Source organism: Bufo bufo, chromosome 5 (assembly GCF_905171765.1).
Source record: "Bufo bufo chromosome 5, aBufBuf1.1, whole genome shotgun sequence".
In the NCBI taxonomy this organism is placed as follows: Eukaryota; Metazoa; Chordata; class Amphibia; order Anura; family Bufonidae; genus Bufo; species Bufo bufo.
The window spans coordinates 3,174,756-3,190,685 of NC_053393.1; the positions used below are offsets into that span (position 1 = coordinate 3,174,756).

Sequence of the window (15,930 nt, forward strand, 5' to 3'; positions counted from 1 at the left end):
GCTTTTGATTGGATGGTCGCTGTGTCCTGTTGGTGGGGAAGGCTTGTGATTGGATAATGGCTGTGTCTTGTTGGTGGGGGAGGCCTGTGATTGGACGGTCGCTGTGTCCTGTTGGTGGGGAGGCTTGTGATTGGATGGTCGCTGTGTCCTGTTGGTGGGGGAGGCATGTGATTGGATGGTCGCCGTGTCCTGTTGGTGGGGAAGGCTTGTGATTGGATAATGGCTGTGTCTTGTTGGTGGGGGAGGCCTGTGATTGGACGGTCGCTGTGTCCTGTTGGTGGGGAGGCTTGTGATTGGATGGTCGCTGTGTCCTGTTGGTGGGGGAGGCATGTGATTGGATGGTCGCCGTGTCCTGTTGGTGGGGGAGGCTTGTGATTGGATTGTCGCTGTGTCCTGTTGGTGGGGGAGGCTTGTGATTGGACGATCATTGTGTCCTGTTGGTGGGGGAGGCTTGTGATTGGATGGTCGCTGTGTCCTGTTGGTGGGGGAGGCTTGTGATTGGATGCTCGCTGTGTCTTGTTGGTGGGGGAAGCTTTTGATTGGACGGTCGCTGTGTCCCGTTGGTGGGGGAGGCTTGTGATTGAACGGTCGCTGTGTCCTTTTGGTGGGGAAGGCTTGTGATTGGATAATGGTTGTGTCCTGTTGGTGGGGGAGGCTTGGGATTGGACGGTCGCTGTGTCCTGTTGGTGGGGGAGGCTTGTGATTGGAGGGTCGCTGTGTCCTGTTGGTGGGGGAGGTTTGTGATTGGACGGTTGCTGTGTCCTGTTGGTGGGGGAAGCTTTAGATTGAACGGTCGCTGTGTCTTGTTGGTGGGGGAGGCTTGTAATTGAATGATTGCTGTGCCCTGTCGGTGGGGGAGGCTTGTGATTGGACAGTCTCTGTGTCCTGTTGGTGGGGGAGGCTTGTGATTGGATGGTCGCTGTGTCCTGTTGGTGGGGGAGGCTTGTGGTTGGATGGTCGCTGTGTCCTGTTGGTGGGGGAGGCATGTGATTGGATGGTCGCCATGTCCTGTTGGTGGGGGAGGCTTGTGATTGGATTGTCGCTGTATCCTGTTGGTGGGGGAGGCTTGTGATTGGACGATCATTGTGTCCTGTTGGCGGGGGAGGCTTGTGATTGGACAGTCGCTGTGTCCTGTTGGTGGGGGAGGCTTGTGATTGGATGCTCGCTGTGTCTTGTTGGTGGGGGAAGCTTTTGATTGGACGGTTGCTGTGTCCTGTTGGTGGGGAAGGCTTGTGATTGGATAATGGCTGTGTCCTGTTGGTGGGGGAGGCTTGTGATTGGACGGTCGCTGTGTCCTGTTGGTGGGGGAGGCTTGTGATTGGACGGTCGCTGTGTCCCGTTGGTGAGGGAGGCTTGTGATTGAACGGTCGCTGTGTCCTTTTGGTGGGGAAGGCTTGTGATTGGATAATGGCTGTGTCCTGTTGGTGGGGGAGGCTTGGGATTGGACGGTCGCTGTGTCCTGTTGGTGGGGAAGGCTTGTTATTGGATGGTGGCTGTGTCCTGTTGGTGGGGAAGGCTTGTGATTGGATGCTCACTGTGTCTTGTTGGTGGGGGAGGCTTTTGATTGGATGGTGGCTGTGTCTTGATTGGTGGGGGAGCCTTGTGATTGGATGGTTGCTGTGTCCTGTTTGTGGGGGAGGCTTGTGATTGGACGGTTGCTGTGTCCTGTTGGTGGGGAAGGCTTGTTATTGGATGGTGGCTGTGTCCTGTTGGTGGGGAAGGCTTGTGATTGGACGGTCGCTGTGTCTTGTTGGTGGGGCAGGCTTGTGAGTGGACGGTCGCTGTGTCCTGTTGGTGGGGGAGGCTTGTGATTGGATGCTCGCTGTGTCTTGTTGGTGGGGGAGGCTTTTGATTGGATGGTGGCTGTGTCTTGATTGGTGGGGGAGCCTTGTGATTGGATGGTAGCTGTGTCTTTTTGGTGGGGGAGGCTTGTGATTGGATGGTGGCTATGTCTTGTTGGTGGGGGAGGCTTATGATTGGATGCTCGCTGTTTCCTGTTGGTGGGGGAGGCTTGTGATTGGACGGTTGCTGTGTCCTGTTGGTGGGGGAGGCATGTGATTGGACGGTCGCTGTGTCTTGTTGGTGGGGGAGGCTTGTAATTGGACGGTTGCTGTGTCCTGTTGGTGGGGGAGGCTTGTGATAGGACGGTTGCTGTGTCCTGTTGGTGGGGGAGGCTTGCGATTGTAGCTTGCTGTGTCCTGTTGGTGGGGGAGGCTTGTGATTGGAGGGTCGCTGTGTCCTGTTGGTGGGGGAGGCTTGTGATTGGACGGTCGCTGTGTCCTGTTGGTGGGGGAGGCTTGTGATTGGATGGTCGCCGTGTCCTGTTGGTGGGGGAGGCTTGTGATTGGATGGTCACCATGTCCTGTTGGTGGGGGGGCTTGTGATTGGATGGTCACCATGTCTTGTTGGTGGGGGAGGCTTGTGATTGGATAGTCGCCGTGTCCTGTTGGTGGGGGAGGCTTGTGATTGGATGGTGGCTGTGTCTTGTTGGTGGGGGAGGCTTGTGATTGGATGCTCGTTGTGTCCTGTTGGTGGGGGAAGCTTGTGATTGGATGCTCACTGTGTCCTGTTGGTGGGGGAAGCTTTTGATTGGACAGACGCTGTGGTTTGTTGGTGGGGGAGGCTTGTGATTGGATGGTGGCCGTGTCTTGTTGGTGGGGGGGGGCTTGTGATTGGGGGGTCGCTGTTTCCTGTTGGTGGGGGAAGCTTGTCATTGGATGGTCGCCGTGTCTTGTTGGTGGGGAGGCTTGTGATTGGATGGTTGCCATGTCTTGTTGGTTGGGGAGGCTTGAGATTGGATGGTCGCTGTGCCATGTTAGTCGGTGAAGCTTTTGATTGGATGGTCGCTGTGTCAGGTGGATGGTGGAGACTTGTAATTGGATGGTCGCTGTGTCTTATTGGTGAGGGAGGCTTGTGATTGGATGGTTGCTGTATCTTGTTGGTGGGGGAGGCTTGTGATTGGATGGTTGCTGTATCTTGTTGGTGGGGGAGGCTTGTGATTGGATGGTTGCTGTATCTTGTTGGTGGGGGAGGCTTGTGATTGGATGGTTGCTGTATCTTGTTGGTGGGGGAGGCTTGTGAATGGATGGTTGCTGTATCTTGTGTAGTCTGTGCTTCTATTACTTGGTATAATGATAGGATTTTCTTCCTCTTTGATAGATTGAAGAATTAAAAGGGAAGATCCAAGAACGGGAGGTGGAGTTGTCCCAGCTGAGGGCAGAAATGGTGAGTGATCCGGAATTACCCCCTCCCTATTACAGCTCTGAAAATATTCTGAGAAAGGGGTGTGGTCAAGATAGAATTTGCATATGCGATAATGAACGTACTATTCCGGCATCCATGACGCATGTATATCGGTCGGAAAGGAAGTGGGGGGGCACATGTTATATTATCCCATGTATGATGCTTAACAATAGGTGATGTCATCTGACTGAACATTATAAGGATATTACGAGGCTCCCAATCCACATACTAATGACCATAGGATATACCATACCGCTATGACATCACGTTCCACTGTTATATTGTTATTATTCACAGGGTGTCACCGACTCGGAGAAGCAGATTCACAACTTGTCTGTGGAGAACGAGAACCTGAAGCAGAATCTGAACATGACGCAGGGGCTGCTGGAGAAACTCGCCGCCGTCAACAGCCAGCCCTCCGCACAGCTCCTCAAGGTGCAGGGGACGTATAGGAGTTATCTATATGGAGGGTGGAGATCGGCTGCTGCACTGTATATAGGGAGACTTATAGATATGTATATGGAGTATATAGGATACATATAGAGGATGTATATGGGGTGTATAGAAGACATATAGAGGATGTATATGGGGTGTATAGGAGAGATATAGAGGATGTATATGGGGTATATAGGAGACATATAGAGGATGTATATGGGGTATATAGGATTCATATAGAGGATGTCTATGGGGTGTATAGAAGACATATAGAGGATGTCTATGGGGTGTATAGAAGACATATAGAGGATTTCTAAGGGGTGTATAGAAGACATATAAAGGATGTATATGGGGTATATAGGATTCATATAGAGGATGTCTATGGGGTGTATAGAAGACATATAGAGGATGTCTATGGGGTGTAGAAGACATATAGAGGATGTATATGGGGCATATAGGAGACATATAGAAGATGTATATGGGGTATATAGAAGACATATAGAGGATGTATATGGTGTATATAGGATACATATAGAGGATGTCTATGGGGTGTATAGAAGACATATAGAGGATGTATATGGTGTATATAGGATACATATAGAGGATGTCTATGGTGTATAGAAGACATATAGAGGATGTATATGGGGTATATAGGAGACATATAGAAGATGTATATGGGGTATATAGAAGACATATAGAGGATGTATATGGTGTATATAGGATACATATAGAGGCTGTATAGGGGGCATATAGGAGACATATAGAGGATGTATAGGGGGCATATAGGAGACATATAGAGGATGTATAGGGGGCATATAGGAGACATATAGAGGATGTATATGGGGCATATAGGAGACATATAGAGGATGTATATGGGGTATATAGGAGACATATAGAGGATGTATATGGTGTATATAGAAGACATATAGAGGATGTATATGGTGTATATAGAAGACATATAGAGGATGTATATGGGGTATATAGGAGAGATATAGAGGATGTATATGGGGTATATATGAGACATAGAGGATGTATATGGGGTATATAGGAGACATATAGAGGATGTATATGGTGTATATAGAAGACATATAGAGGATGTATATGGGGTATATAGGAGAGATATAGAGGATGTCTATGGTGTATATAGGAGTGTGTCTGTGTGGGTGTGGCTACTTTGGGCTATTTAGCCTCTGCTGAGACCTGATGTCGGAGGGGTATGCCAGCCTTGTTTGTAAGCTGGAGGCATCCTCCTGGTCCCTTATACCATCATCCAGTGAGGGCCACCCTTGTGGTCATAAATGTTGTGATGTGATGTTAAGTTTATGTGTATGTGGTGTCTGTTACTAGTGCAGCTATGGTTCTGGCTTCCTGTGTGTGTTTGTGTGCTGTGTCCTTTTATGTCTGTGTGTGGACTTCAGCACTTGTGTCCAGGGATCCAGTCAGTGTGTCTGTGGCAGGTAGGGGTGGAAGTCTTTCACTCTCCTGCCATATCCATAGTCTGTTTATGTTTATATCCCCTTGCAGCTCGGCCAGTTTAGACTCCTGTTTCTCCGCATCCAGGAGGAACAGGTCGTCTTACCCAGCTCCTAGCTCAGGGATCGGCGGAGGGTCAGTAGGGATCCGAGGTTCCTGAGCAAGGTCGGCTCATGCAGCTAGGAGTCAGGGTCAGATTAGGGATGCATTAGGAGGTGACCTGCTCCCTAATTCTGTGGAACTGGCCAAGCAGCGACCTACCATCTCCTGACATCGCACGGCTGAGGGTTTTCCCCATCCTCAGCCGTGACAACTGCCTGATGTTGTCGGTGAGAATCCTCATGTATTGCTCTTTTTTCATGGTGCCGTTTACTGTGATTTGGTTCCCTGGTCCATTGGCTGAAAAACACCCCCAAAGCATTAGGTTCCCACCACCATGTCTGACAGTGGGGATGGTGTTCTTTGGGTTGAAGGCTTCTCCTTTTTTACGCCAAATGAAGGAAACATCATTGTGACCAAACAATTAAATTTTTGTTTCATCTGACCATAACACAGAAGACCAGAAGTCTTCTTCTTTGTCCAGATGAGCTTCTGCAAAGGCCAAGCGAGCTTTTCTGTGCCTTATCTGGAGAAGTGGCGTCCTCCTTGGTCTGCAGTGTCCATTGGATTGTCCGCCCTGAGACATTGCCACCAGCAGAGCCCAGATTCACCAGGACGGCCTTGGTGGTGATCCTTGGATTCTTTGTCACCTCTCTAACTATCCTCCTGGCAGCACAGGTGTCACTTTTGGCTTCCGACCACGTCCTCCGAGATTTTCCACAGTGCGGAACATCTTGTATTTTTTGCTCAAATGTAAATAAAAGCTGAGAAATGTTTTCCCACATTAATGCCTCTTGTCCATCGTCTTATTATCTTTTGGGAGACACCGATGTCATTTCCCATCAAAAAATTACTTGCTGGTTGAATAAAAGTAACTTTAAGTCAAAATTTGCCAGGGGTATGAATAATTATGGGCAGCCCTGTATATGGGATATATAGGGAGACTTATAAAGTATGTATATGGGGTGTATAGGAGACATTTAAGTATGTATATGGGGTGTATCAGATAACTTATAGAGGTTGTATATGGGGTGTATATAAAGCATATAGAGGATGTATATGTGGTATATAGAGGATGTATATGTGGCGGATAGAGGATGTATATGCGGTGTATAGAGGATGTATATGCGGTGTATAGAGGATGTATATGCGGTGTATAGAGGATGTATATGTGGTGGATAGAGGATGTATATGTGGTGTATAGAGGATGTATATGTGGTGTATAGAGGATGTATATGTGGTGTATAGAGGATGTATATGTGGTGGATAGAGGATGTATATGTGGTGTATAGAGGATGTATATGTGGTGTATAGAGGATGTATATGTGGTGGATAGAGGATGTATATGCGGTGTATAGAGGATGTATATGTGGTGTATAGAGGATGTATATGCGGTGTATAGAGGATGTATATGTGGTGTATAGAGGATGTATATGTGGTGTATAGAGGATGTATATGTGGTATATAGAGGATGTATATGTGGTGGATAGAGGATGTATATGTGGTGTATAGAGGATGTATATGTGGTGGATAGAGGATGTATATGTGGTGTATAGAGGATGTATATGTGGTGTATAGAGGATGTATATGTGGTGGATAGAGGATGTATATGTGGTGTATAGAGGATGTATATGTGGTGTATAGAGGATGTATATGTGGTGTATAGAGGATGTATATGTGGTATATAGAGGATGTATATGTGGTATATAGAGGATGTATATGCGGTGTATAGAGGATGTATATGCGGTGTATAGAGGATGTATATGTGGTGGATAGAGGATGTATATGTGGTATATAGAGGATGTATATGCGGTGTATAGAGGATGTATATGTGGTGTATAGAGGATGTATATGTGGTGTATAGAGGATGTATATGTGGTGGATAGAGGATGTATATGCGGTGTATAGAGGATGTATATGCGGTGTATAGAGGATGTATATGTGGTGTATAGAGGATGTATATGTGGTGGATAGAGGATGTATATGCGGTGTATAGAGGATGTATATGCGGTGTATAGAGGATGTATATGTGGTGTATAGAGGATGTATATGTGGTGTATAGAGGATGTATATGTGGTGTATAGAGGATGTATATGTGGTGGATAGAGGATGTATATGCGGTGTATAGAGGATGTATATGCGGTGTATAGAGGATGTATATGTGGTGTATAGAGGATGTATATGTGGTGGATAGAGGATGTATATGCGGTGTATAGAGGATGTATATGTGGTGTATAGAGGATGTATATGTGCTGTATAGAGGATGTATATGTGGTGGATAGAGGATGTATATGCGGTGTATAGAGGATGTATATGCGGTGTATAGAGGATGTATATGTGGTGTATAGAGGATGTATATGCGGTGTATAGAGGATGTATATGTGGTGGATAGAGGATGTATATGTGGTGGATAGGATACGTATAGAGGATACATATGGGGGTGATGTATGGGGCTGTGTCTATATTGCCTCTTATAATACGGGTGCTCCATCTTCTGGTAGGAGAACGAGGACCTGCGGAGTAAGGTGCATCACCTGGAGACTTCTCTGCAGGACAAGGTGGAGCAGCTGGTGTACACCAAAGGTCACATGGACAATATACAATGGCGCAAAGATGAAGAAACGCGTCAGCTGCAGGAGAAGGTCGAGGGACTGAGGCTATCATTAGAAAACGAAAAAAAGAGACCTCCAGATGTACAGGTGACTGTCTCTTCAGTAGGATACAACTGATGGAATCCTGGAGTACGCAGGGATGACAGGAGGACAGAGACAGCACGAGTGACAGGTGGGGGAGAGGACACAGGTGACAGGAAAATGGAGTATGCACAAATGACAGGTGGCGCTATAAACTCAGGGGTCCTGAGGGCATGGCCTGTACTGGAGGGAGGACCACGGAGTGTGCAGAGAGGAGTCAGGCCCCCAGGGTGGATGCTGTCCTGACTGACCTCTAGTAATGTGGGTAATGTACGATGATGGGTGCACTGCGGACCTCACCCTGCAGAACATAACAGGGTGTCTGTCCCCACTGCCTCAGTACGTCACACAGACGGTGGAGGTGGAGTCCCCAACGCTCCAGCGCAGCTTAGAAGAAGCGGAGGAAAGAAACCGGACACTACAGGAGCAAGTGTCCGACCACAGCGAGGAGTGTCAGCGGCTGGAGGAGCAGCTCCACAGGTCCGAGGACCTGACCTCCACCCTACAGACCAAGGTATGAGACCCCGAGACCGGCCCAAGCACCCCAACATTTTATGACAAGATGCAGCTTGTTCCTGCCTGTACCCCAACCCTGCGTATCCATTATTTGTACCCCAACCCTGCCCATCCATTATCTGTACCCCAACCCTGCGCATCCATTATCTGTACCCCAACCCTGACCACCCCATTATCTGTACCCCAACCCTGCCCATCCCATTATTTGTACCCAACCCTGCCCACCTCATTATTTGTACCCCAACCCTGACCTCCCCATTATCTGTACCCCAACCCTGCCCACCCCATTATTTGTACCCCAACCCTGCCCGTCCCATTATCTGTACCCCAACTCTGCCCACCCCATTATTTGTACCCCAACCCTGCGCATCCATTATCTGTACCTCAACCCTGCCCGTCCCATTATCTGTACCCCAACCCTGCCCACCCCATTATTTGTACCCCAACCCTGCCCGTCCCATTATCTGTACCCCAACCCTGCCCGTCCCATTATCTCTACCCCAACCCTGCCCGTCCCATTATCTCTACCCCAACCCTGCCCGTCCCATTATCTGTACCCCAACCCTGCCCGTCCCTTTATCTCTTTCACTTGTGCAGAGGTCACTGTGCAGGGAGGGGGAGGGGGTGCATACAACATCTACAGACTATGGTCTTCCCCTTTTGTTACTGCATGTCCCTGTCATACATGGTGAAGATGTTGGGGTCCTTGTTTTGGGATGTGCAAGCTTTTGGGGGGCAGTATACACTCTGTTCTGCCTCTTGGGGGTGGTGGTGTCATAGCTGTAAATCGCCTCCATCTTCTCGCTGTGTCTCCAGATCTCGGCTTACGAGTCTCAGATTGAGAAACTGAAGGAGGAGCTGATGCAGGAGATCCAGCAGCTGGAGGCTCAGAAGGACGAGGCCATAAAGGAAGCCTCCAATTGCTCGGAGCAGCACATGGAGCAGCTTAGGCAGCAACTCTTAGGTGAGTCCCGCAGGTGGAGAGTCATTCCTGTCATAGCAGATAGTCGTGGTCCTCGTAATCCACCATTGGTGGTGCCTCGTCCCTCCACCACAGACAAGCAGTGACACTGGTGACATCACAGTCATGGGTGCACCGACCTCACAGCCTATAGTCACCGTATCCTCCTACTGGTAGGTATAGCCGTTCATCCTGAGCTTCCTGATTCAGAGAGCTGATGGAAGGGGAACAACAAGCTGATATGAGCGGGCAGTCAGGGGTGCTGTGATGTGTTATATCTGGTGGGTGGAGTAGTACTGCAGTGTGATGGGTTATATATATTAAGATGTGGAGTAGTACCGCAGGGTGAGGGGTTATATATCCAATGGGTGGAGTAGTACACCTCTCTGACCACTTACAACCATGTCATACATGTGCAGGGATGCAGAGCCGCCTGGCATCGCTCCAGCCCATCCTTAAGAACATGAAGACCAACTACAACAGCCTGAGGAGCCAAGTGAGGAACTTCTCCCAGTTCTACGAGGCGTCCATCAGAGAGGCCCGGAGACAGGTGAGGAGAGGCGACGGGTGAGGAGAGGGAGAGAGACGGGTGAGGAGAGGGAGAGAGACGGGTGAGGATGGAGTCACAGGAGAGAGATAGAGGAGAGGGAGAGAGACGGGTGAGGAGAGGGAGAGACAGGAGAGAGATAGAGGTGAGGAGAGAGACAGGTGAGGAGAGCGACAGGCGAGGAAAGAGAGATAGGATGCAGTGCCCATGTTTGGGGTGGCTACTCTGGGGCCCCCGGACACCGTCAAGGTATCACCACATGTTTCTGTTCTCAGGAAGGGATGGTAAGGCATGGTGCGCCCAATACAGGCGAGGTATAGTGCTGGCTTCCGGAGTCTCCTCCCTGGCACAAGAAGGGTTTGATGCTGAGGAAAGGCCTGAGCTAGCTGTCCCCCCCTCTCTCTCTCTCAGAAGGTTGGTATCCTGGACAAATCCTGGTGGTCCACGGTCTGTAGCTCAGTAGTCCGGGTGGCTCCTTGGTCACAGGGCTGGTGACCCAGGGTCTGTGGCTCAGTGTCCCCATCTCAGTGTCTTCTTCTGGTCACTCAGTAGTCTGGCAGAGTCTTCCCCTCCAAGCACTGGTCCCTAACTGCAGCACACTAGGGGCTCTGACTGCTCTCTTTATATACCATCTCTAGCTAGACTGGAACCTTCTAGTGGGAGGGGTGGAGTGGAGAAGCTCAGCACAAACAGATACAATGTTACACTTTCCGTCTCTCATAGACTTACATCAGAGCTTCAGTAATACTCAATGGTAATGACACAGCAGGCTTTCCAGACAAAAACTATTTTTCAGACATAACAACAGACATAAACCAGACATTCAAAAGGTCAGTCTGTCTGGTTTTGGGGTAAACAATGTCTGGGTTTTTCTCTCCAAAACATGGTCTTCTTTAAAGAGGACCTTTCACCGATTCTTACCCTATGAACTAACTATACCGACATGTAGAGCGGCGCCCGGGGATCTCACTGCACTTACTATTATCCCCGGGCGCCGCTCCGTTCTCCTGCTATGCCCTCCGGTATCTCCGCTCACTAAGTTATAGTAGGCGGAGATACCAGTCCCTAAGTTATGGTAGGCGGAGTCTGCCCTAGCGCTGGCCAATCGCAGCGCAGAGCTCACAGCCTGGGAGGTTATTTTCTCCCAGGCTGTGAGCTCTGCAATGCGATTGGCCAGCGTTAGGGCAGACTCCGCCTACCATAACTTAGGGAACGGAGATACCGGAGGGCATAGCAGGAGAAAGGAGCGGCGCCCGGGGATAATAGTAAGTGCAGAGAGATCCCCGGGCGCCGCTCTACATGTCTGTATACTTAGTTCATAGGGTAAGAATCGGTGAAAGGTCCTCTTTAAACCCTATGGCAGCTGTGGAAAATTACCAGCTTCTCAATCAAAGACCCAAAAGTCTCTCAGTATTCATTAACCCTTTGCACAGAGCCTCGTAAATACAGTGCAACTGAACAGGATATATATCACAGCATACAAATAAAATGCAGTAACACAGTAATAAACAGTATAAGTTAACCCTTTCAAGAGAAATAAAGTAAGAAGTTTTAACTTTGTACAGGGAAAAATGTCCAAACATCAAAGTAGTACTACAGGATGAGGTGAGAGACAAGGGAGAAGAGAGACAAGGTGACAAGAGAGAGAGACAGGTGAGAGACACAGAAGGGTGAGGAGATAGAGGTGAGGACAGGTGAGGAGAGAAACAGGTAAGGAGAGAGAGAGTTACGGGAGACAGATAGAGACAGGTGAGGAGAGAGAGAGAGAGAGTAAGGAGAGGAAAGAGACAGGTGAGGAGAGAGAGGTGAGGACAGGTGAGGAGAGAAACAGGTAAGGAGAGAGAGAGTTACGGGAGACAGATAGAGACAGGGGAGGAGAGAGAGAGAGAGTAAGGAGAGGAAAGAGACAGGTGAGGAGAGAGAGTCGTGTGAGACAGATGAGGAGAGTGGAGAGACAGCCCGGAGGCAGCAGTCGCACACTGCTCTGTGTTCTGCAGATCTGTCACGCCGTCACTGATGTGTCTGAAGCAAACAAGGATCTCTTGCAGAAATACCAGCGAGAAGTGCAGCTGCGCAAGAGGTACCACGACCAGCTGGTGGAGCTGAAGGGTGAGAGTCTGCGAGTCCCTGCACTGGTGGCGGGCGTGTCCTCTGCTGTAGACATGCCCCTGACACAGCAGAGAGATGACCTCTCTCTTCTCCCTAAACAGGAAACATCCGCGTGCTGAGCAGAGTGCGGCCTCACCTGGACACCGGAGAAGAGGAGGCTCCAGGAGCCTCTGCCATCATCCACGACACCACCGATGACACCAAACTGTCTGTGGTCTATAAAGGGAAAGAGAGGAACTTCACCCTGGATAAAGTCTTCTTACCCCACACCACACAGGAGGAGGTCACACGGAGTGGATGACCAGATCTGATTGTGTGGTGGTTGCGGAGAGATCAGATTGTACGGTGGTTGCGGAGAGATCAGATTGTATGGTGGTTGCGGAGAGATCAGATTGTACGGTGGTTGCGGAGAGATCAGATTGTATGGTGGTTGCGGAGAGATCAGATTGTATGGTGGTTGCGGAGAGATCAGATTGTACGGTGGTTCCGGAGAGATCAGATTTTATGGTGGTAGCGGAGAGATCAGATTGTATGCTGGTAGCGGAGAGTTTTCATTGTATAGTGGTTGTAGATAGATCTGATTGTATGGTGTTGCTGATTGGCTGATGGTGGAGGAGAGATCGAATTGGCTGGTGGTGGAGGAGATATCTGATTGGCTGATCATGGGGGAGAGATCTAATTAGCTGGCGATTGTGGAGGGATCTGATTGGTTGATGTGCGGGAGAGATCTGATTGGTTGGTGATTGTGGAGAGATTTGATTGACTGATAGTGGAGAAGAGATCTGATTGGTTGGTAATTGTGGAGAGATCTGATTGGCTGATGGTGGGGGAGAGATTTAATGGGCTGGTGATTGTGGAAAGATCTGATTGGCTGATGGTGGAGAAGAGATATGAGTGGCTGGTGATTGTGGAGAGATCTGATGGTGGGGGAGAGATCTGATTGGCTGATGGTGGGGGAGAGATTTAATGGGCTGGTGATTGTGGAAAGATCTGATTGGCTGATGGTGGAGAAGAGATATGAGTGGCTGGTGATTGTGGAGAGATCTGATGGTGGGGGAGAGATCTGATTGGCTGGTGATTGTGGAGAGATCTGATTGGCTGGTATTGCCATGCAGTAGCATGCTCCTCTGTCTTTCCAGGTCTTCCAGGAGATTGAGCCGGTGGTCATGTCCTGCATTCACGGATACAACGTCTGCATCTTTGCTTACGGACAGACCGGCTCTGGCAAGACTTACACCATGGAGGTAATAATTGTGAGCTCTGGGGGGCAGCGCGCATGCGGTTGTCATGTGGACATCCTACCTGCTGGACGCAGGGTAGAGCCTGTGCGCTGGTAGTCAGGGTGGGTGACCAGGTGACCAGACAGCGCTCCTTGACCTCTTTGCTGACTACGGGTCCATACATCATAGAGACCTCGCCCAGTGTGGGGTCAGCCATCATGAGGTGAGGAGCTGGCGGGGGGCGTCTATCATAGTGCGCAGAGGATGACCTTCAGGACCACATGAGGTCAGGAGATCAGGTTTGGTCTTCTCTCAGGTGTCAGTTTTGATTTGACAACTTTCTGCTAAAGCTCCCCATGATGTGTCCTAATATTGTCAGGGTACTGCTGAGAATCCGGGCATCAACCAGCAGGCCCTGCAGGTGCTCTACCAGGAGATGGAGGCCAGGAGAGGCCTGTGGAGCTACAGTGTGAGCCTCAGCATGGTGGAGATCTACAATGAAGTGATCAGGTAAGTGGTCCCAGACTACAGCCCCCATCGTTCACTTCCCTCACCAGTTCCACCCCGTATTTCCTCTTCTGCCCCTCACCTGTAATAAGCTTTTGTGTAACCCCTCCAACCACAGAGATCTCCTCTCCAAGGACCCTCAGGAGAAGCTGGACATCAAGCTGCACCCGGACGGCAGCGGTCAGCTCCACGTGCCCGGGCTGACCAGCAAGGAGGTCAAGAGCTTCCGACACATCAAGAAGGTAACTGTGGCCCCTGGGAGCCTCCATGTCCAGAGCTCACAATCATCCACACCTCTCACTGCAGTAATAGTATATTATCCCTGCCTATTACCCTCTGGGTCAAAGAGCTGACACTCTAATGATTGTCCTCACAGCTCCTGTCACTGGGAAAGAGGAACAGAGCAACATTCTGCACTAACATGAATGAGAGGAGCTCCCGATCCCACGCATTACTCACTATCACCCTCACCGGGCAAGAGCTCAGCTCAGGATCCATTACCACAGGTACTCATAATTACTACAGGTACTAGACCTCATACCAATACTACATGTACTCATCATTACTACAAGTACTCATCATTACTACAGGTACTATACCTCACACCAATAATACAGGTACTCATCATTACTACAGGTATTAAACCTCATACCAATACTACATGTACTCATAATTACTACAGGTATTAAACCTCACACCAATAATACAGGTACTCATCATTATACAGGTATTAAACCTCATACCAATACTACAGGTACCACAAATTTTATCTATACTACAGTTAAACATCGTTACTACAGACACCACACAGTATGCCAATAGTACAGGTACTCATCATTACTACAAGTACCACACATTATACCTATACTACAGGTACTTAACATTATTACAGGGAACTAGACCTCATACCAATACTACAGGTACTCATTACTACAGGTATTAGACATCATACCAATACTACAGATACTCATCATTACTACAGGTACCACACATTATACTAATACTACAGTTACTTATCATAACTACTAGAGATGAGAGAATTTTTCAACAATTTAATTTGCGGCGAATCGTGTTAAAAACGTCTATTTCCTGGCTTCAGAGAGCCTGTATAGCGGTGTAGAACACTGTGCCTGTATAGCGGTGTAGAACACTGTGCCTGTATAGCGGTGTAGAACACTGTGCCTGTATAGCGGTGTAGAACACTGTGCCTGTATAGCGGTGTAGAACACTGTGCCTGTATAGTGGTGTAGAACACTGTGCCTGTATAGTGGTGTAGAACACTGTGCCTGTATAGTGGTGGAGAACACTGTGCCTGTATAGTGGTGTAGAACACTGTGCCTGTATAGTGGTGTAGAACACTGTGCCTGTATAGTGGTGTAGAACACTGTGCCTGTATAGCGGTGTAGAACACTGTGCCTGTATAGTGGTGTAGAACACTGTGCCTGTATATCGGTGTAGAACACTGTGCCTGTATAGCGGTGTAGAACACTGTGCCCGTATAGCGGTGTAGAACACTGTGCCCGTATAGCGGTGTAGAACACTGTACCTGTATTGAGGTGTAGAACACTGTGCCTGTATAGTGGTGTAGAACACTGTGCCTGTATAGCGGTGTAGAACACTGTGCCTGTATAGTGGTGTAGAACACTGTGCCTGTATAGTGGTGTAGAACACTGTGCCTGTATAGCGGTGTAGAACACTGTGCCTGTATAGCGGTGTAGAACACTGTGCCTGTATAGTGGTGTAGAACACTGTGCCTGTATAGCGGTGTAGAACACTGTGCCTGTATAGTGGTGTAGAACACTGTGCCTGTATAGCGGTGTGGAACACTGTGCCTGTATAGTGGTGTAGAACACTGTGCCTGTATAGCGGTGTAGAACACTGTGCCTGTATAGCGGTGTAGAACACTGTGCCTGTATAGTGGTGTAGAACACTGTGCCTTTATAGTGGTGTAGAACACTGTGCCTGTATAGTGGTGTAAAACACTGTGCCTGTATAGTGGTGTAGAACAGTGTTTCCCAACCAGTGTGCCTCCAGCTGTTGCAAAACTACAACTCCCAGCATACCCGCACAGCCAAAGGCTGTCCGGACATGCTGGGAGTTGTAGTTTTGCAACAGCTGGAGGCACAT

The 15,930-nt window shown here is 49.0% G+C and overlaps 1 protein-coding gene across 2 annotated transcripts in view; it reads left to right on the forward strand.

The window, feature by feature from the left end:
• The window catches only part of KIFC2 (kinesin family member C2), a 124,772-nt gene that overhangs the window by 67,859 nt on the left and 40,983 nt on the right, over positions 1 to 15,930 (forward strand). For both annotated transcript variants that reach the window (XM_040433195.1, XM_040433196.1), the window contains exons 6-17: positions 3,160 to 3,225; positions 3,541 to 3,678; positions 7,752 to 7,949; positions 8,284 to 8,457; positions 9,276 to 9,423; positions 9,840 to 9,970; positions 11,965 to 12,076; positions 12,178 to 12,359; positions 13,216 to 13,320; positions 13,676 to 13,806; positions 13,922 to 14,045; positions 14,180 to 14,309. In XM_040433195.1, coding sequence (XP_040289129.1) covers positions 3,160 to 3,225; positions 3,541 to 3,678; positions 7,752 to 7,949; positions 8,284 to 8,457; positions 9,276 to 9,423; positions 9,840 to 9,970; positions 11,965 to 12,076; positions 12,178 to 12,359; positions 13,216 to 13,320; positions 13,676 to 13,806; positions 13,922 to 14,045; positions 14,180 to 14,309 — 1,639 coding nt within the window. The remainder of the gene's footprint in view (positions 1 to 3,159; positions 3,226 to 3,540; positions 3,679 to 7,751; positions 7,950 to 8,283; positions 8,458 to 9,275; positions 9,424 to 9,839; positions 9,971 to 11,964; positions 12,077 to 12,177; positions 12,360 to 13,215; positions 13,321 to 13,675; positions 13,807 to 13,921; positions 14,046 to 14,179; positions 14,310 to 15,930) is intronic.